Source organism: Schistocerca cancellata, chromosome 2 (genome assembly GCF_023864275.1).
Source record: "Schistocerca cancellata isolate TAMUIC-IGC-003103 chromosome 2, iqSchCanc2.1, whole genome shotgun sequence".
Taxonomy (NCBI): domain Eukaryota; kingdom Metazoa; phylum Arthropoda; class Insecta; order Orthoptera; family Acrididae; genus Schistocerca; species Schistocerca cancellata.
The window spans coordinates 333,635,857-333,659,138 of NC_064627.1; the positions used below are offsets into that span (position 1 = coordinate 333,635,857).

General features: G+C 44.3%; 1 protein-coding gene across 1 annotated transcript; it reads right to left on the bottom strand.

Moving 5' to 3' along the window:
• Positions 1–599: 599 nt before the first annotated feature.
• Positions 600–23,282, bottom strand: LOC126161718 (protein charybde-like). Its single transcript, XM_049917752.1, has 4 exons — positions 23,064–23,282; positions 9,585–9,780; positions 6,829–6,990; positions 600–1,070 (listed from the first exon to the last, which is right to left on the bottom strand). Exons 1-4 carry the CDS (start codon positions 23,110–23,112, stop codon positions 986–988), a joined length of 492 nt encoding a protein of 163 aa, XP_049773709.1. The 5' UTR covers positions 23,113–23,282; the 3' UTR covers positions 600–985.

Genomic DNA, 23,282 nt, shown 5'->3' on the forward strand with positions numbered 1-23,282 from the left:
TGAGTGACCGAAAGTCACATCCAAATGCAGCAGCTAGATGCAGCTTAAGGCCTGAGTGTAGACACGATAACTAAGAAGTCTGTTACACGCAGGTTTGTGGTGAATATGACAGCACGTCGCGAGTTAACCGACTTCGAACGTGGTACGACACCCGGTACAAGACGCACGCTTCATACTATGTCTAATAGTAATCAAGAGTTCGGCTTTCAGAGGCTTACAATGTCTAGGATAGTAGAACTTCAACATGGAAGAGATGCCGGCCGCTGTGGCCGAGCTGTTCTAGGCGCTTCAGTCCGGAACCGCGCTGCTGCTACGGTCGCAGGATCAAATCCTGCCTCGGGCATGGATGTGTGTGATGTCTTTAGGTTAGTTAGGTTTAAGTAGTTCTAAGTCTGGGACTGATGACCTCGATGTCAAGCCCCATAGTGCTTAGAGCCATTTGAACCATGGAAGAGACAGTGTTCCTACACGCGTAAACTACTGCTCTGGGCGACAGCAAGCGTTTGACGAACAGACATCACTATCGATCTACTTCGCGTCCCATGGTCGCCTATTTGAATGTGGGGAGTCCTGCCAGGACTGTACAGAGAGAGAGAGGATGAGCTTCAGCGATCGACGACTTACATCACATCCAGTACCTTCCCGTGACTTTTGGCCCTCAGTACATACATTATTTCATAAATGTATTCTTATGTTAATAGGTTTATCGAAAGAAATTTTCAGATTTATTATACCGCGAAGGTAGTAATGTTACCTTCACTGTATTCTCATTTACACTGTGCGACAACAAAGACAGTAACCTATGCTGTCACAGGGAAATACACATATCAAAAAGGTGCGCCGATGTAGTGTATGAGGCACGAAAAAAAATCTCTGCGGGCTTGAGAGGCTGCGCACCCAGCCAAGGAACTTGCGTTAGCCGCGTCCGCGACACGGTTCTTGCCGGCCGATGCCCCCTGGGGAGGTCCTGGTAGGGCACCGTGACTCACTCGGCGTACGTCCGGAAGAGGCGCTTCTTCTTCAGCGTGAAGTCGTTGCTCAGCAGGAGGGCGCCGTTGCTCGTCAGGTTCCTGCGGACACCACACCACAGACTGTTAGCTACGCTTTCCCTCGCAGTGACTCACTCGCTGGCGGCTTTCGTCTTCACAAGTTTTCCAGACGCTGCACGCAGCCGAGGGACTTAATGACTTCTCCTGGCAATCACTGGCAGCAACAGCAACGCCAGGCAGCGGATGGAGGAGAAATTTTCCACTGCTTTGTCTGGGAAAGCCATTCGTAAGCGACCTCAATTGCGACATGTAGATAGTGCTATGAGACATGTTTAGTTAAAAACTATTCTATAACTACGTGGGTGAGTCAAATGAAAATCTTAAATTTGTAATAACAAATCGAAATTTCGTGCTGTTATCCTGTAAGTTGGTAAGCTACAAACAGCTGTGCTACAAACAGCGTGCAGAATGTGTAAGTAGACTGTTTAGGTTCTTATATTGGAAATGCCACCGCCACGTAGCGCTTTGTATGAAAATCACTGGCTGTGCTGTGTGCAGTCTGTGGCTGGTTTGCATTGTTGTTTGCTATTGTAGTGTTGCGCAGTTGGCTGTCAACAGCGCGTAGCGTTGCGCAGTTGGAGGTGAGCCGCCAGCAGTGGTGGATGTGGGGAGAGAGATGGCGGAGTTTTGAGAGCGGATGCTCTGGACGTGTCTCCATCAGAGACAGTAAATTTGTAAGACTGGATGTCATGAACTGATATATATATATATTATGACTTTTGAACACTATTGTAAATACATTGTTTGTTCTTTATCAAAATCTTTCATTTGCTAACTACGCCTATCAGTAGTTAGTCCCTTCAGTAGTTAGAATCTTTTATTTAGCTGGCAGTAGTGGCGCTCGCTGTATTGCAGTAGTTAGAGTAACGAAGATTTTTGTGAGGTAAGTGATTCGTGACAGGTATAGGTTATTGTTAGTCAGGGCCATTCTTCTGTAGGGATTATTAAAAGTCAGATTGCGTTGCGCTAAAAATATTGTGTGTCAGTTTAGTGTTGATCAGAATAGGTAAAGAGCGAAATCTCTGCGTACATTCAGTTCTGCTCAGCTGTTTGAAAATCAAATAATGTAAGAGGTTTATCAGCACAGTAATTCATTAAGTTTTCTAAGGGGACGTTTCACATGGTCTGTAGGTGGCAGCATCGTGCAGATGCACACATACCATCTTAGTATCAGTATAAAGATGGTCGCCCCACTTGCGGCTTGCACCAGGTTAGAACAGCGTTCTGGTAATCGGTTTTTGCGTAGTGAAGGTGTGAAACATAATTGAAATTCATAAACGAATGAAGGCTCAGTACGGTGATGCATTTTTGTCAGAGGAGCAAGTCTAAGAATGGAATAGGAAGTTCGCAAATGGTGTGACTTCAATGGAAGATGCTCCTCGTCCAGGTCAGGTACAACGAGTTGTGACTCCACAGAACATTGCAGCAGTTGAAGCCATAGTGAAGGAAAACCGCCGAGTGACACTGAATGGCACTGCAGTATGTTTACAGACTAGTCATGGGTCAGCACTCCACATTGTGCATGATGTGCTCCAGTTTCACAAAGTGTCTGCAAGATGGGTACCACGGCAGCTGACTCCTGAAATGAGAGAGCGACGTGTTCATGCTTGTGAAGAGCTTCTTCGGCGCTTTGAACGAGAAGGTGATGGCTTCCTTGCAAGATTCGTTACTGGAGACGAAACCTGGGTTCACTTCCACCAACCGGAAACGAAGAGAGCGAGCAAGGAATGGCGCCATTCCTCATCACCAAAACCAAAGAACTTTCGAATAGAACCATCAGTAGGGAAGGTTATGCTGACTCTCTTTTGGGAAGAAAAAGGCGTCATTTTGGAGCATTACATGCCTAGAGGGCCCACTGTCACCAGTGCATCATAGAAAGATCTCCTAAAAAATCATCTGCGGCCTGCAATCAAATCAAAGCGACGTGGATTGCTGTCAACAGGTGTCCTTTTACAACATGACAATGCAAAGCCCCACACTGCCCATACAACAGTTGCAACAATCACAGACCTACATTTTGAGTGTCTTTCTCATCCACCATACTCACCAGACCTTTCCCCAAGTGATTTCCATATGTTTGGACCACTCAAAGACGCAATGGGAGGGAAGAAGTTTCGTTCTGATGAATAGATATGCCATGCGGTGCATGAGTGGTTGCGTGGACTACAAAAAGGATTTTTTTATAAAGGAATTTATGCACTTTGTAAGCGCTGGAGGACTTGCATTGAGCGTGGGGGAGACTATGTTGAAAAGTGATACAGCTTTGTACCACTTCTGCAAAATAAATAATATTTAAAATCATATTTAAGGTTTTCATTTGACTCTCACTCGTATTATATAGTAAAACTGACTCAGCTTGTTTCGACAGCATTTTGTCGTCATCAGGTGTCATTTACTTGCTTTATTCTGTATCAGTATACCTACAGCCTAGAATACCATCCAGGTTAATTTGGGGACAGACTTATAATAAGTCTATAAACTTTTAGGTCACATATGGTCCGTTAATGACGCTGATACGTAGACTGAAGTGATATTGTCTGTATACTGTACAGATAGTCCTATAGGAACTCATAGCGTCATATATGCACAATGTAAACGCCGGAGTGTGGTGAAACCTGTTGCTGCAATGTAATGGGTTAATCAAGGACGAAAATAAAGAATCTAAGAGTTCTGCGTATTGCGAATGTTAACTAGTCAATGGGCATCGAACAGAAAACTAATTTTTCGGAAGTTGTTCGTCACAGATAAGGATTTCTCTGGAGTGAGAAGAATAATATTAGGATCAAGCTTCATATTGCAGGAAATCGCACACTGTTCTAAGTATGGAAAGGTACCGACAGCATTAGTTCCCGATTATCCCTTTTGCAAAAGTTGGTATGACACTGGAGCATTTCAAATTTCTTTCTTCCTTTTTTTTTTTTTACCCGGACTTTTATTTCTACGTTTGTGTCGAGTTTATGATAATTATACAGACATACACATAAACATGTGCCATCAAACAAAGACAACCACTCGCAGACAGTTACAGTCCAAATAGAAAAAGTGTTCTATGAAGTGTAGTACACTGTGAAAGGTCTACAGAAGGACTGCAAAGTTCTTTCAGAAATCTACTAGAGTGAAACGCCCAGCTAGGACAGTAGCAATAGATTCTGGAACTTTGCGCTATGATCAACAGCGACAGCAAAGAAAGGAATTGGAATTAACGTTGATAACAAAGTAATAAATACAGAGTATATACAGAGGAAGTGAGCCAATAAGTGTACTGAATGTCTTTTGTTAGCGAAAATACATGTGCTTCGCTTTTCATCATTGGTAAACCGAAAAATAGACAGTCATATTTGCATATCAGGTTAACGACTAGAACAGGTTCTTTCTATATTATTATTTTTATTATTATTAATTTCATGGAGGTGTGATACATATACGCAATTAAATAGAAGCATGTTTTTATGCCACGTACGTTTAGTTTCCTTTTATTTACAGAGCATCATTGGTGGCCTGGCCTGTGATATACAGGGTGGACCATATTAATCCATAATCGCGAATAACTTGGGATGGATATGAGATACAGCAAAATGTTTTAGATACAAGTTTTAGGTGGGTCACACATTGCTACTAATGTGTGACCTTGAACGTGATTTTTAAGATTATTTGGAGTTTAAATTGATTTTTTAAAATGAGAACCCTAATACTTGATTCAAGATTTGAAAATTTACATGTAATACATTATGAAAAGCATTACGTCCATACATTTACTTAAAAGATAACGGAGCACGTTTTTTTAACATGTTCTAGTACAATAAAGCAAGAGTGGCCTCGTCAAAAAGTACACACAAAATCAGCTTGGCATCATCGAACGTAATTAAAATACGGTGCGAACTACGCAATGGTGCCGGCTGAATCACCATGTGAACGGCGCTAGTGTTCGTAACAAATTGGGGTACAGTTGCTATAAAAATATTTTTTGGTTTAAGTTCGTTAGATTTAGATGTCTCTAATATAAACGTATTTGACCAGTATAAAATTACGTATAATACTATGTTTATTTGCATGGGCATCTTCTGCAGAAACTGTTAAAATCAGTTATTAATGGTTTCTCCGTCGTAAGCTTACTGCAATTTAATGAAACAGAATTTTACACTAAAAGTGTTTCGCTTTTATTTACAAAGCATCTTCTGTGGTTATTCTGCAAATTGGATTAGTAAAGTTTGTACATTTTTTGTTGTTTTAGCCAAAATGCTGTTTTTAATCTAAAGCAACCAAAAATGTACAAACATATGAATCCAATTTGCAGAATACCACGGAAGATACTTTGTAAACAAAAGCGAAACGCTTATAGTGTTAAATGCTCTTTAATTAAACTGCACTAAGATTAAGACAGAGAAATCAATAATAACTGATATACAGAATATAATTAGGCGAAAACTTACAACTGGGTATGTGTTCTGGGATTATAAGGAGATTACTCACTTCAGTCATATGTTTTACCCATTTGGTTTATTTTCACTAGTTATTTTATTGGGTAATTTTCACTCAACTCTGTCTACATTTCATTGTACTCTGTATAGTTCTAAATCGGCCAAATATAGACAGAAACATTTGTGGCAGTTGTACCCCAGTTTCTTAGGAACAGTAGCGCCGTTCACAGACTCTATCGGCATTATCTTCAACGATGCCAAGCTAATCATAGAATGAAGGCTTTCACGGCAAGTATTGTCATCACTTAACACTTCTGGGCTGAGATGCCATGGTCCATACATAAGACTCTCTCATAGCACAGCCGACGTCACGTGATTGACAGCGGCGCCCTCTGGATGGCTTATATATACGGCGCTCACTCGTGCTCTCGTTGCAATTCGCCGATTGTCCTTGGAGGATGCCTTCCGCAGTCGAAGGCAAAACTTCAGAGGAGAGTCTTATGTATGGACCACGGCGTCTCAGCCCGGAAGTGTTAAATGATGATGCCAAGCTGTTCTTTTTTTTACGACGCCAACTGGCTTCATTACATTATGACATGTTTCAAACAAATATGCTTCGTCATATTTGGTTTCCGCCTTTTTCTGCAGATCTGAAGATAGTCGCCACTGACCGAAATCGTTGGTCAGAAAAAAAATGATATCACAGACTGGAATAAAGGCAACATATCTGTAAAGCAAACTGCATACGAGGTGCTGCTGCTAGCAATTCCAGAGAAATGTTCCAGCGTTTGGAATCGTTGTCAAGTAGGCATAAAAGCAAAAATTGAATATATTCAGAAGTCTGCTGCTGTAACAGATCACCAAAGCCATACGAAACTGGAAGACAGATGGAGAACTTAATTGGGAATCTTTGGAAAGAAAGCGACGTTGTTCCCTTAGAGATCAGAAAGACTTTGTGCCGACATCGAATATTTTTCGCGTAGATGTCATGAGATTAGGAAAAGAAAGCTTAAAGAGCGGTTAGAGAGTCCTGTAGCTGTTTCTCAGTCCCTCAGTACGTGAGTGGAATAGGACAGAAAATTGCTAATGAAGTATTGCCCAATATGCTCTGTACGTTGGGTTCTGGAATACATGTGTACATATACAAAAATAAATAGAGCACGTTAGATTCATAAGTATGAGTTTATGGGCGAATAAGGTTTTGACAACTGGTTTTACCGTAATATACTGGTCCTTTTATGTGTTATCACTTATCGAAAGCCTTATATCGACACCTTGTATCGACACCTTTAATGGCTATGTAATTTTTACATGTGTATAATGTCGTAAAAATCAAACAAAGAAGAGAGAGCTGTACTTACTTGAGGAACTGCGGTAAGGCAGCCTTCCAGGAGGTTTCCTGGCGCAGAGTAAGGAAGAGTTCGAAGGTGGTGAGCGTGTCCGGCGCACATTTCACGGTCGCGAGTCGTATCCTCTCTGCCGGCTGCTTACCCGTCTCCAGGTCCACGTACAGCGTGCAGCCCCTGTGAACAGGTGGAAGACCCACATTAGCTACTTGTTTCCTAATGGACGCGAAAAATCTTCTAGACCACAGCTGGGCTCGCGTCCTGGCAAGTGAGGTGGTAAGCAGACATGCTAATAATCCTCATGCTGGTGGAGATATAAAGGACTTCCGCACAAATTTCTCAACGGTCGACCAGTCAAAGCCAATAAATCTGTTACATTTTCCACACATATAGAATTCCAACCAAAAATATTGCAGTAAACAGAACTAATTACCATATCTTCTAGTCCACTGCAGGTACACTTCAACTCTTTGAATCTACAATTTTGTTTATACTGTAAGTTTATAATTCAGTATACCAAAGCCACATTCATAGCCCTACAACTCGCCATTGAGACATTAAAAAGGTTCCCTCCAGCTTCACCTAATCCATTTAATCTTCTTGTGCTAGCAGTGCCTGTCGAAAATCAAGTCTTTGGACACACGAGTAACAATTATTGGTCGAACCACTCATGCTCACATTAGGATACTAACTTAACTCGGGATGATCTTCGATGATTAATTGACATTCTGCCTGTGGACATGCATATCGTTTACTATGTATATTATGACTGAAAAATTTTCTCTAAGTTCATTATTCGATGATATAGTAGTACAGTTTTGACTAGTTTGAAGGACCTCTCCACGCTGGACAGTTATGTTGCAATCTTCATCTCTGCTGCAACCTACATCCATTCGAACATGTTTGCTGTAGTCAAACCTAGATCTTTAACTACAGTTTTTACCTCCCACACTTCTATTAGCAAACTAACAATTTGTTGATGCTTCAGGACGTGGCCCATCAACCTGTCCCTTTCTTTGGTCAACATGTGCGTTGAATTTCATTTGTTTTCTGCCCGATTCGAATCGATACCTCTTCATTAGTTTTCATATCTAGATGTTAGATTATGAGTTCAATATTTGCAGTTGATAAAAAAATGGTTCAAATTGCTCTGAGTACTATGGGACTTAATATCTGAGATCATCAGTCCCCTATAACATAGAACTACTTAAACCTAACTAACCTAAGGACATCACACACATCCATGCCCGAGGCAGGATTCGAACCTGCGACCGTAGCGGTCGCGCGGTTGCAGACTGAAGCGCCTAGAACCGCTCGGCCACAATGGCCAGCTGCAGTTGATCATTTGAACCGTAAATGTATCATTTCTCCAAATTTATTACAAGAAATCATAATAAAAAGAGTGTGTTCTTGACATAGCTTTACAGCTGCATCCACATCTACACTCCGCAAGCCAACGTGCGGCGCATGGCGGAGGGTATCATGTACCACTACTAGTAATTTCCTTTCCTGTTCTACTTGCAAAAAGAGTGATGGGAAAAGGACTGTCTATAAGCCTCCGTAGGAGCCCTAATTTCTCCCACCCTATCTCAGAGGTCCTTAACGAGAAATGTACTTTGGCAGCAGTAGAATCGATCTGTAGTTGGACTAAAATTCCAGTGCCTTAAATTTCCGCAATAGTGCTTAACGAAAAGAGCTTCATTTTCCCTCCAGAGATCCCATTTGAGTTCACGAAGCGTTTCCGTAACACCCGCTTTCTGATCGACCCTACTGTTAACAAACCTAGCAGTACGAATTCGATGTTTTCGTTTATTTCGATATGGTGGAGTCCAAAACACTGATGCAGTACTCAAGAATGGGTGGCAATCGCGTTCTATATGCCGTCTCCTTCATAGATGAGCTAGATTTTTGCAAAACTCTCCCCCACAAAACGAAGTCAAGCAGTCATCTTCCCGACTAGCAGCCTATTATGCTTATTCCATTTCATACCGCTTCGCAACGCTACGTCTAGATATTTAACTGATATTACTGTGTCAAGTAGCACATTACTAATCCTGTATTCGAACGTTACATGACTGTTTCCCCCTGCTCATCCGCATTAACTTGCGTTTTATTGTCATAGCATGTGGATTAAAATAAGAAACCGAGTAAATGAAGCACTTTAGCTTTGGAATGGATAATGAAAAACGGTGTTAACAGATCCGCGTCAACAATTAGCTTTGTAACATCGAGAGAACCAAAACAAGCGTTCAAGCAGTGAGAACATTTCAGGCAGTTAAGACTGTTCCTGGCAACAAACAGCAGAGATCAGCGCCGGAACAAATGGTTCAAATGGCTCTAAGCACTATGGGACTTAACATCTGAGGTCGTCAGTCCCCTAGAACATAGAACTACTTAAACCTAACTAACCTAAGGACATCACACACATCCACACCCGAGGCAGGATTCGAACCTGCAACCATAGCAGTAGCGCGGTTCCGGACTGAAGCACCGAGAACCGCTCGGCCACAGCGGCCGGCGCGCCGGAACACTCTCTCATTGTGTAACAGTGGTATAGAGAGCCCGCTAAGGAGCGGCGCCAGGAAGAAGATCCGTCCACCCCTTAAACTAACCACCCCTTATACTAGTCATGAAAAAACCTTCACTAATCATGCTGACCCTGCGCCGATGTAGGACAAAGGTGCAAGAAAAAGCAGAAGAAGAAGAAAACAAGACTCCGTGACTATCGTAATCGTCATAGACAGGTCCGCAGAGGACGACAGTAGACCTACCTAAGACCGTAGGGCTCTGTGGTAGCCATCTGCAGGACGTGTTCGGCGGCGGTGAGCAGCAGCGCCGGGGGCAGCGCGATGCCGCCCCCAGCGCCGCCCCCGCGCGCCGCCCGCAGCTCCGCCTCCAGGCGCCGTGACAGCGCGTCCCTCGCCTCCGCGCTCTCCGCCTCATCAGGCCCCACTGCCTGCCCACAACCTGAGCACAAGGCCAAAGTCACGTGTCGTTTCCAGGTCTAATGGTGCGACATGAAAAGCTGTTGCAACAATTTGTGGATGAACTGAAGGAAAAATGATAACGGAGTTATTTCTGTGCATGACATCGAAGTCCTTAGGGCCCATATCAAAGTCTGGGGAGATGAATGTGGTTAAATGGGTGTGTTATAAAACAGTAGAATAAAGGAACAAAAATTTTTCTAAAACGTGTCTTACGAAACACACACTCAAAAACACATAAACAATCACACAATAAAAAGTTCTCAAGTGTCACTTGAGGGTCAAAGAAAAGGGAGAGTACAAGGAGAAGTTATTAAAATACTGTAACAGGTACATGTGGCTGGCTGATCACTAAACAAACAAGGAGGAAAGGTAGAAACTTCCTAGAACAATAAAACTGTGTGCCGCAAGGGAATTCGAATGGAAATTTTGCGACATGTTTTATACTACCTTATTACGATATTTCTAGTCAACTCCTATACAGAAATCAACAAACATTCACAAAACCAAGACCATAGTGAAACCCAGCTCGCCCTGTTCGTGAATGGGACGCAGAAGGCAACCGAATCAGACGTCCAGTTGATGGCATATTTTTTCACTTCCGGAATGCTTTCGATACATTTCCGCACTGTCACCTATGGAGCAAATTATGAGCGTACGGAATATCATACCAGCTTCCCCAATGGATTGCGGGATTCCAGTAAATAGTAGACAGCAGCTTCTGTAGATGAGAAGTCGGCGTATCTGAATGCCATGGAGGGATCTGGATTTAATTCCTAGAGGTACCAAAAATTTTTTCTTGGTGGGAGGACAGAAATAGGTTCCTCTCAACCTCATGATGTAAGTGCTAGAGCTACACCAAGGCCTTGAATGCCGTCAATGGCGGAGAGCGTTGTGCTTACCATGCCCCTTCATACCGCGACCGAATGAGACGGCTGCCAATCTACATCGCTCTGTCCTCTGGGCCTGATAGCCGATTTAGTTTAATACGTTTAGAAGACATCATGCCATTGTTAACGTAGTAATACAGGAGTACGTCAAAAATTTGGAAACACGGCGAGAAAAGCATGCTTTGAAATATAAAAGCAGACGCTAGCCCAGCCTGCAAGGTACGCTGTTGTAACTCCTGGAAATTGACATAAGAACACCGTGAATTCATTGTCCCAAGAAGGGGAAACTTTATTGACACATTCCTGGGGTCAGATACATCACATGATCACACTGACAGAACTACAGGCACATAGACACAGGCAACAGAGCATGCACAATGTCGGCACTAGTACAGTGTATATCCACCTTTCGCAGCAATGCAGGCTGCTATTCTCCCATGGACACGATCGTAGAGATGCTGGATGTAGTCCTGTGGAACGGCTTGCCATGCCATTTCCACCTGGCGCCTCAGTTGGACCAGCGTTCGTGCTGGACGTGCAGACCGCGTGAGACGACGCTTCATCCAGTTCCAAACATGCTCAATGGGGGACAGATCCGGAGATCTTGCTGGCCAGGGTAGTTGACTTACACCTTCTAGAGCACGTTGATTGGCACGGGATACATGCGGACGTGCATTGTCCTGTTGGAACAGCAAGTTCCCTTGCCGGTCTAGGAATGGTAGAACGATGGGTTCGATGACGGTTTGGATGTACCGTGCGCTATTCAGTGTCCCCTCGACGATCACCAGTGGTGTACGGCCAGTGTAGGAGATCGCTCCCCACACCATGAAGCCGGGTGTTGGCCCTGTGTGCCTCGGTCGTATGCAGTCCTGATTGTGGCGCTCACCTGGACGGCGCCAAACACGCATACGAACATCATTGGCACCAAGGCAGAAGTGACTCTCATCGCTGAAGACGACACGTCTCCATTCGTCCCTCCATTCACGCCTGTCGCGACACCACTGGAGGCGGGCTGCACGATGTTGGGGCGTGAGCGGAAGACGGCCTAACGGTGTGCGGGACCGTAGCCCAGCTTCATGGAGACGGTTGCGAATGGTCCTCGCCGATACCCCAGGAGCAACAGTGTCCCTAATTTGCTGGGAAGTGGCGGTGCGGTCCCCTACGGCACTGCGTAGGATCCTACGGTCTTGGCGTGCATCCGTGCGTCGCTGCGGTCCGGTCCCAGGTCGACGGGCACGTGCACCTTCCGCCGACCACTGGCGACAACATCGATGTACTGTGGAGACCTCACGCCCCACGTGTTGAGCAATTCGGCGGTACGTCCACCCGGCCTCCCGCATGCCCACTATACGCCCTCGCTCAAAGTCCGTCAACTGCACATACGGTTCACGTCCACGCTGTCGCGGCATGCTACCAGTGTTAAAGACTGCGATGGAGCTCCGTATGCCACGGCAAACTGGCTGACACTGACGGCGGCGGTGCACAAATGCTGCGCAGCTAGCGCCATTCGACGGCCAACACCGCGGTTCCTAGTGTGTCCGCTGTGCCGTGCGTGTGATCATTGCTTGTACAGCCCTCTCGCAGTGTCCGGAGCAAGTATGGTGGGTCTGACACACCGGTGTCAATGTGTTCTTTTTTCCATTTCCAGGAGTGTATTTGAAGAAGAACAGAACCTGTGAAATGTACTCAATACTTTACAAGGGTCTGTTGAGGTCAGAATAGTTTTATGTGTAGTTGGAAGTGCACTGTGTTGGAGGTAATTGAATTCGAACGTGAGCATATTGTTTGTGCTCGTATGGTGGGTGTTTTCGTAACGAAGGCACCGTGTCGAAGATTTATACCACGATAAATCACAACGCGGACGAAAGTCTGTTTTAAGTGATCGTGACCGACGAATATTGAAGAGGATTTTGACTAAAGAGGACGACAGCTGCAAAATTCACTGCAGAACTGAATGTCGCGAACCTTGTCAGCAGCAAAACACAAAGGGAGATACAGAAGCAGGGAGTTCGCAGGGAGCTGGAATCACAAAACCATATATCAATGATGAAAATGCCCGTTACAGGAAAATATGGTGCCGAAGCCATAAAATCTAGACCATGAAGCAAAGGAAGAGTGTCATGTTGTCTGATGAGCTTTGTTTCACACTGTTTTCAACTTATGGCCGAGATTACGCACCGGGAGAGAAACAAGGCGGGGGCAACCGTATCGTGGTATCCCACCCGCCCCTTAGTTACACTGCAAGGCCGCATTGCTGCCAAGGATTATGTGACCGATTCTGGCTGATCAGGTTCAGCCTGTGCTAAAATGTTTGTTCCCCAGTGGTGATGCTGTGTTCCAAGATAACACGTCATTGTTGCCTGGTTTTGTAAGCACGAGAATGAATCGTCACATCTTCCCTAGTCACCGTAGTCACTCCAGTCACTAGATATCAATGTTATTGAGCCTTTGTAGTCTAGTTTGGAGAGAGGGGTGTGTTATCACTGTCCACCATTATCATCTTTTCCTGAACTTGCCACTATATTTCAGGAACAGTGGTATAGATTACCTTGAAAACCACACAGAGCCAGCATTTATCCATCCGAGAAGACTGGAAGCTATTTTGAATGTCAACGGTTTTCCTACTCCGCTTTTGAAATGGTAATGTGTTGTTTTTGTGGTATTTGTGGTTGTCCATCCTCTGTTTCTTAGATGCAAAAGTAACTTCGGACGTACACCATGGGAATGTTATAGGACCATTACTATTCACAATATACATACATAAGCTAGTGGTAAGCGTCAGAAGATCCATGAGGCTATTCGCGAATGATGTTGTTGTAATAGTCGCAACGCTAGAAAACTGTGACGATATTCAGGAAGATCTCCAGCTGATATATGCTTGTTGGAGGAGTTGGTAGTTGACCTTCAGTATAAAAAAAATATAACGGAATGCGTTATTATATGATTACGCAATTGACGAAGAGTATGAGCACGGAATGTCCAAATAAACAAATCGTAGGAATAGCAGACGCAAAAAATTAGATACCTTGAGGGAATGCTGACGTACTGTAGTCCACCCACGGAGGAGGTAACTTACAAAATTCATATTCGACACAAACTAAATAGGGTCGATAAAGGAAACAGAGACGATCCAAAGAAGAGAGCCGCGTTTCGTCACAGATTAGTTTAGTAAGTGCAAAAGCGTCAACGATACACGCATCCAACATGTGACAAACAATACAGGAGGGGTGTTGTGCGTCACACTGTGGCTGTTAAAATGTTGAGAGCGAACATTCCTAGAAGAGACAATCAACGTATTGCTTCTTTCTATGTTCCTCTCGTTAAAAGATGATGAAGGTAAAGATGAAAGTGTTTCTAGCTCACGTGGAGGCCTACCTAGAATTGTTCTTCCGTCTCGCGACTGGAACAAGAATGGGGGAAAGCGATAGTGCTACACAAAATATCCTCCTATACTCGTAATAAGAGGTAGATGTGGATGTAGCTGTAGAATTCAGTTGACAAGCATGATGCTAGCGAAAGCAAATGGCACGAGTTCGATGGGGGATCCATCACACAGTTTTAATCTGCCAGAAAGATTCATCACTGTGAAAGAAGAGGAAAGGCACACATTTTCATATCGAGTCGACAGCAGAGTTGATAAGCCCAAGATAGGAAAAGAAACTGGCCTTGGTCGTGGAGGAACTGTCCGGGAAAAATGTATGAAACCAAGAGTGCATGTCAGTAGATTTTGATCCTTTGAACATTTGCAACCAGCTGCTCCAGGATATCGACATCTCTTTTTTTCGTAGATGCAACTCCGCTGTACTGAATTACGGGGATTTTGTATTTCATGCAACCCAATTCGTCACACCCCTAGAAGAACGCATAGTGAAGTTAATGAGCTCTCGGATGTAAACGAAATACAGTGACTGTAGGCTATTGGCGGGGAAAAATGTAAACAATAGTAAAAATACACTATTTTCTCCCAAAGGACGTCGCTGCATAATCGTCTGGTTATATAAATGATTCCTTAAGACAAATATTCAGCAATACCTAGGCTTGGCTCGGCGGTAAAGTCCGAGATTTTGAATAATATCAATTAGAGTTCGATCCCTGACCTGTTTCATGAGTTTTATCTGTCACCTGACACTTCTTTCACCTCAGGCAATGCTGCATTGCAGCGTGATTCACAGATCATAGTAAACTGCAGCCCCCCCCCCCCCCCCCACTGCAAGTGATGTTCAGATCAGCCGAGTTGATAACAACATCACCTTTAAGGCTGTCGCTGTCACCATGCGTTCCATGGTGTGGTACAGTAGCTCTCCATGGAAACTGACACACATATTTATATTAAAAACTGTATGATGATTCTGTGAACTGTTCCTTCTTATGATGTGAAGATAGTAGTGGTAATAGTTCCCAATTCGTGTTTCAGCTTGTTTAGTCTCTTGCCCAAAGCTACTCGCTGATCATAATACACACACTCACACAACCGCACACACACACACACACACACACACACACACACACACACACAAACACAAACATGGGAAGGATACATGATTTAAAACATTTTCTCATGCTGACTCGTACGAAAAAGCTGGGTTCTCTTTAACGCATTCCCTGTGTAGGTGATTGAGATATATCCTCCTCACTTAATTAGGTGCCTTCCACCCTATGACCTCTCCATTAACGTTCTATGCCATCACTTTAGGTTTATGGATGTGTTCGCACGCACTGTGTTGTTTGTGAGGAGGTCCACGTGCTCATTTCACTGGTATCAAGAAGTTAAGCAAAGTTCTGTGCTGCTGTAGCTCAACCACATTGAGTCAGGAGCTGAATGCTGTGCTCTCTCTGTATTGTGTCGCGGTACTGAGACGCGATAGCAGACTTAACTAATCAGATACCATCACGAACGCTTTCTGTCATAGCCAGAATAGTGCTGGAGAGCTTGCGTGATGCCCAAGACTCTGTAGTAAACACAAACGTGATCTGAAGGAAAGAAATACAAGCATTGCGCTTTTGGATTGTAGCAATGCTGGTCACATTCCTATCTGACACATATCGATTGATTAGATATGTATGTATTGAGAATCAAGACTCGTGTGATTGTGCTGAGTTTCAAATTTTGATCCAGTCTCGTTTAGAAAGCAAACAAGGTCTGAATTTATCTCATCAAACTACGAATCATTGGAGCCCTAGTTCGACTGGACAAGGACGCGCAATCAGCTGTGGCCGTGATGGATCCATGCAAACATTAGACTGTAGTTATCTATGAACATGTGTAGGCGGTTATTGCTCCCCCTCCTCGCTCGGAGTTTCTGTTAGCTATTCCTCGACTCTGGTGAAATCTCGGACCAGGCAGTTTTTCAGCCCGTTCTTCGAAGTCGACGATGAAATATGGATGAAATTAAAAAAAACCTTAATGGTGCATTTTTGCGGATATTGCAGTCATTTACATTGAAGAAATATCTGGGAAAACTTCACAAATATTCAGTCAGATTTTCAAGTATTATGCAAACATTGGCAAGTTTCTTTAAAGGTACAGAAATATAAAATTTTGTACTTGACAAAAGACAGAAAAGTGATATCCTATGTTTCGGTTCTTGCAGACCTTCTGTCTGGAGACGGGCAATGTTTTTTTTTTTTTTTTTACAAAAAAATTATTGTTCGGCACAACAATACATACTAGGCCGAAAATGAAAATCCAATGACAATGTGGTTTCCTCGGCGTGTTCTGCAGAGGTGAGAAGGATCCACGATATCTGTTTTAAGACCTGAGGATGATAATTGATGACCGAAACAGGTAATTTCATTTGGATAGTTTGTCTCATTAGTAGGTACCGAGCGAGACGGCGCAGTGGTTAGCACACTAGACTGGCATTCGGGAGGACAACGGTTCAAATCCGCTTGCGGCCATCCATCGCTCCAGGCAAATGTCGGGAAAAGGCACGGCCGATTTCCTTTCCCGATTTTTGAAACATTTCGAGCTTGTGCTCCGTCTCTAAAGACTTCGAGGAAGCCGGCACGTAAAACCCTGATCTCCACTCATTCCTTTCACTGGCAGGTTATTGGGAAAATGCTGTCAGTCAATGAGGCTGCATATGGAACACTCCAGCGAATCATCCTAGAATATTACTCAAGTGTGTGGAAGCGATAACGAATAGGATTAACAGGGATTATTGAATATATTGAAAGAAGGGATTTGATTTCTTTTGGGAGAGCGTCGTGGAAGTGTTGAAAAACCTGATGTAGCAGACGATTGAAGATATACGCCAGTTATCTCGCGAAAATCTACTTACAATGTGTGAAGAACCAGTATTAAGTGAAACATCCAGAAATTAACCCTCTACGTGTCGCTCGCTTTCTTAGCGCACACAGATTACGGAGCACACGGAGGCATTTAAGCAGTGACTCTTCCCTCACTTCACACATGTTTGGAACTGGAAGAATCATAACATTTTGTAAATATTAATCCCACACGTCTTAGAATGGTTCGTGGAGTATATATATGGATGTAGAAAGAAGACGTTCTGCAGATACTGTGATGTACTCAAGCTAAATGCACATTAGGAACCTTTTGATACCGGTGGATATCGAACATGTCATTTGTGAAACAGCAGCCTCATATAAAACAATTTATTTGTGTCATGCTTTATGCATTGTTGCTTACATTCGACGTGAAGAGAAACATAACTTTATATTAATTATACAAAATTATTTGCAGTATTCCACTAAATTTTGTTAGTTTTACGTGAAGTATATATAAAAAAGTCCATATAAATACGTTAGTTGCCAGAAATGTGAATGATTAGATTCCTTGGCTACATACACTCCTGGAAATGGAAAAAAGAACACATTGACACCGGTGTGTCAGACCCACCATACTTGCTCCGGACACTGCGAGAGGGCTGTACAAGCAATGATCACACGCACGGCACAGTGGACACACCAGGAACCGCGGTGTTGGCCGTCGAATGGCGCTAGCTGCGCAGCATTTGCGCACCGCCGCCGTCAGTGTCAGCCAGTTTGCCGTGGCATACGGAGCTCCATCGCAGTCTTTAACACTGGTAGCATGCCGCGACAGCGTGGACGTGAACCGTATGTGCAGTTGACGGACTTTGAGCGAGGGCGTATAGTGGGCATGCAGGAGGCCGGGTGGACGTACCGCCGAATTGCTCAACACGTGGGGCGTGAGGTCTCCACAGTACATCGATGTTGTCGCCAGTGGTCGGCGGAAGGTGCACGTGCCCGTCGACCTGGGACCGGACCGCAGCGACGCACGGATGCACGCCAAGACCGTAGGATCCTACGCAGTGCCGTAGGGGACCGCACCGCCACTTCCCAGCAAATTAGGGACACTGTTGCTCCTGGGGTATCGGCGAGGACCATTCGCAACCGTCTCCATGAAGCTGGGCTACGGTCCCGCACACCGTTAGGCCGTCTTCCGCTCACGCCCCAACATCGTGCAGCCCGCCTCCAGTGGTGTCGCGACAGGCGTGAATGGAGGGACGAATGGAGACGTGTCGTCTTCAGCGATGAGAGTCGCTTCTGCCTTGGTGCCAATGATGGTCGTATGCGTGTTTGGCGCCGTGCAGGTGAGCGCCACAATCAGGACTGCATACGACCGAGGCACACAGGGCCAACACCCGGCATCATGGTGTGGGGAGCGATCTCCTACACTGGCCGTACACCACTGGTGATCGTCGAGGGGACACTGAATAGTGCACGGTACATCCAAACCGTCATCGAACCCATCGTTCTACCATTCCTAGACCGGCAAGGGAATTTGCTGTTCCAACAGGACAATGCACGTCCGCATGTGTCCGTGCCACCCAACGTGCTCTAGAAGGTGTAAGTCAACTACCCTGACCAGCAAGATCTCCGGATCTGTCCCCCATTGAGCATGTTTGGGACTGGATGAAGCGTCGTCTCACGCGGTCTGCACGTCCAGCACGAACGCTGGTCCAACTGAGGCGCCAGGTGGAAATGGCATGGCAAGCCGTTCCACAGGACTACATCCAGCATCTCTACAATCGTCTCCATGGGAGAATAGCAGCCTGCATTGCTGCGAAAGGTGGATATACACTGTACTAGTGCCAACATTGTGCATGCTCTGTTGTCTGTGTCTATGTGCCTGTGGTTCTGTCAGTGTGATCATGTGATGTATCTGACCCCAGGAATGTGTCAATAAAGTTTCCCCTTCCTGGGACAATGAATTCACGGTGTTCTTATTTCAATTTCCAGGAGTGTATGTACGAGGCATGTTTTTTTAAGTAAGGTCCGTTTTGTTGTAGACACTAGTAGTTCGCGCGCATGCCACAACGAGGTCGTGCATAGTGTACCGCCATGACTCGGGAACAACTGTGCTCAGTTTCAACTCTGTAGCTAACATGTGCGGTTGTGTTCTGTGCTTTCAAAACGTTTAAGACTATCAACTCGCCCGCCGCCTGTGAGGTTTGCTCAGTGATACGGTTTTTGTCCGCAAGGAACCTGTCTGCTGCAGAAGTTCATCGACAGATTTGCGAAGTGTACGGTGATACTGTCATGAGTGAAAGCCAAGTGCGTAAGTGGGTACGAGAATTCAAAATGGCCGTGATAACGTCCATGATGAGGACCGCTCCTGTCACCCTGCTTTGATTACAGACGATTTGGTGGCTTCAGTTGAAGCGAGGATTCGTGAGAACAGGCGATACACAAAAACAGGTCTCTCAAATGAATTTCCTGACGTGTCGATATCAGTTCTTTACAACATTGTTTCTGGACACCTAAAGTTTAGGAAACTGTGCTCCTGTTGGGTCCCAAAACTCCTACATCTACATCTACATTTATACTCCGCAAGCCACCCAACGGTGTGTGGCGGAGGGCACTTGACGTGCCATTGTCATTACCTCCCTTTTCTGTTCCAGTCGCGTATGGTTCGCGGGAAGAACGACTGTCTGAAAGCCTCCGTGCGCGCTCGAATCTCTCTAATTTTACATTCGTGATCTCCTCAGGGGGTATAAGTAGGTGAAAGCAATATATTCGATACCTCATCCAGAAACGCACCCTCTCGAAACCTGGCGAGCAAGCTACACCGCGATGCAGAGCGCCTCTCTTGCAGAGTCTGCCACTTGAGTTTGCTAAACTTCTCCGTAACGCTATCACGGTTACCAAATAACCCGGTGACGAAACGCACCGCTCTTCTTTGGATCTTCTCTATCTCCTCCGTCATCCCGATCTGGTACGGATCCCACACTGATGAGCAATACTCAAGTATAGGTCGAATGAGTGTTTTGTAAGCCACCTCCCTTGTTGACGGACTACATTTTCTAAGGAGTCTCCCAATGAATCTCAACCTGGCACCCGCCTTACCAACAATTAGTTTTATATGATCATTCCACTTCAAATCGTTCCGCACGCATACTCTCAGATATTTTACAGAAGTAACTGCTACCAGTGTTTGTTCCGCTATCATGTAATCATACAATAAAAGATCCTTCTTTCTATGTATTCGCAATACATTACATTTGTCTATGTTAAGGGTCAGTTACCACTCCTTGCACCAAGTGCCTGTCCGCTGCTGATCTTCCTGCATTTCGCTACAATTTTCTAATGCTGCAACTTCTCTGTATACTACAGCATCATCCGCCAAAAGCCGCATGGAACTTCCGACACTATCTACTAGGCCATTTATATATATTGTGAAAAGCAATGGTCCCATAACACTCCCCTGTGGCACGCCAGAGGTTACTTTAACGTCTGTAGGCGTCTCTCCATTGATAACAACATGCTGTGTTCTGTTTGTTAAAAATTCTTCAATCCAGCCACACAGCTGGTCTGATATTCCGTAGTCTCTTACAGAGGCTCCTAACAGAGGATCACAAAAACCAATGATTTGAGTGTGCGATGAAGTTCTTGACTCGTTATCACAAAGAAGGTGACAACTTCTAGAGTCAGATCGTAACTGGAGACGAAACATGGGTTTCGCATAGCTCGCCGAAATCGAAGCAACAGAGCATGGAATGGAGACACACACACACAGTTGCCTGTAAACCGACTCTGTTCCATCGCAAAATCATGGCGTCGGTGTTTTGGGATGGGCAAGGTGTTTTCTTGGTCGACTTCATGCAACGAGGAACCTCTATCAATGCAGAAGCATACTGCCAAAACCTGAGAAAGTTACGCAGAGCGATTCAAAACAAAAGACGCAGCATGCTGACAAAGAGAATTGTCCTTCTCCATGACAATGCAAGACCTCACACGGCAGATCAGACCCGCGATTTATTGGACCGTGGTAGAGGATATTTCTTGTAACAATAACTGAACCCCCCCCCCCCCCCCTACTCTGTTCCACCCGCGAAAGGTGCGTGGGAAGAATAATTATCGGTAAGCTCTAATTCCTTGAATTTACTCGTCGCGGTCATTACGTGACATGTATGAGGGAAGAAGTAATATGTTGTCCTAATCTTGCAGCAAAGTGATCCCTCGACATTTCAGTAGTAAACCTCTCCTTGATGCACAGCCCCCCCCCCTCTTGGAATGTCTGCCAATGGAGTTTTTTGAGCATGTCGGTAATGCTCTCTAACCAACTGAACGATCCCGTGACGAAACGCGCCGCTCGTTGGATCTTCTCTATCTCTCCTATTAGTCCTACTTGGTAAGGATCCCATTTGATCAATAATGCTGAAGTATCGGTCAGACAAGCGGCCTAAGAGCCACTACCTTCGTGGATGAGTTGCATTAAGATTCTTCCTATGAATCTCAGCCTGGTATTTGCTTTTTCTACTATCTGTTTTATGTAAAAATTCCATTTAAGGTCGCTCCGGATAGTCACTCCTAGATATTTTACGCTAGATACGGTTTCCAGCAGTTTTTCATCAATAATGTAGTCTACAGTAGTGACTTCCTTTCCATGTGTCTGCACAGTACGTTCAGGGTAAAGTGCCAGGGCTTGTACCATTCATCAACCCTCTGCAGGTCATTCTGCAAATCGATACTATCTTCTGGTGTTGCTACTTTTGTTATAGACAATCGCGTCATCTGCGAACAGTCTTAAAGACCATCCTACGCTTTGTACTATGATAGAAATTTCATGTGAAACATCTATTTGGGTGCGCAATAAATAACACAGAAGCTAAACTGGATGAACTTAAATTATTTCACAGTTAAAGCCGCAACCGAACTATGAAAATCCTGGGAAGTTTCAGATTTTTCCATACCGGAAAAACGTGAGACAAGACAAATACTCCGAAGAAGAAGCCAACACAAAACCAGCTAAGTACCAGAATTAAAAATTTATTAATATGGAAATACCTACTTCTAAAATTATGACAATTAAGTGATATCAGTGCTCTGATGTGTCGGTAGAGGTTTGACGTTATTGGAAGTGGCATGTTACAACACACCGCTCAGCCCAAACCGCTAAGGATAGAAACTTGAAATTTGGAGTGTTTGTTGGTCTTATACTGTAAGTGTCGCTTAAGAAGATATTGTTCAAAATTGCACTCCTAAGGGGGCGAAACAGAGAATGAAAGTCTTTTATTGAAAATATGTCACTATTAAGGCAATTTTGAAGCTAGAACTACGAAAACTCCTGTTTGATTTCTCTATCAAAAATTAAAAAAATCGTGTTTAACATTTTTCGAAATCAACCACTAACGGAGTGAAATAGAGAATGAAAGTTTTTTTTAAAAACAAGTCATTGTTAAAGAAATACTAAAGTATTTTTAAAGCTACATCTATGAAAATTGTTATTTGACTTTCCGCCTTTTCGCTTGGAAATTAAAAAATATGTATTTCAGTCCTTTCGGAAATTCAGGCGCCTAAGGGACTGGAATAGGGGCGCGCGCGCGGGGGCGGGGTGAATTTTATGAAATTATTTCATTAATTATGAAAACATTTTCAAAGCTAAACCTGTGAAAATTTATATTTGGCTTCTCTGTTAGAAAAAAATACTTCTTTTACTATTTTTGGAAATTCAATCCCTAATGGTGTGAAATAGGGGATGAAAATTTTCAAGAAAATTTTTCGTTATATTAAAAAAATTTGGAGTTAAATCCATAAAAATTGGTATTTCATTCGTACATTAGATATAAGGAAATGCATGTTAGGGGATGAAAGTTCCTATGGAAATGTCATCACAAGAACGCAAAAGGCACGATTAACAAAAGCCTTGGACTCCAGGTACCAGAATCGCTTTTTGAACAGCAGTATATTCGGTAAAGACCTTCTAATTAGCGTGAAAAGTGTAGAGGGTGTTGCAATTTGCGAAGAATATAAAAATTCGAAATAAAGAAAATTCGAATAAAGACAATAAAAAAAATCTGTGCAAACCATACAATCTACGCGAGCGAAGCAGCGGACGATAAAAGCTAGTGTGCGATAAAAGGAAAGAGCGCTAGAAAGTAAGGCTTACCTCCAAGACTGGAGAAATCCACGTAAACGGGACACGGTAGGACTTCCATGACGTGCAGCACACACTGCCGGCTCCAGCAGCCACTCGGTCGGCGCCACCTGTAGCCAAGCGTCCAGCCGCCAGGCGGTCTGACAGCATCCGCCGCCTCGCCGGCTATATCAAGCTCGGCGCCTCTCCTCTTCCCACCACCGCCAGGCGCCGCTCGGTTCAACTCGGACA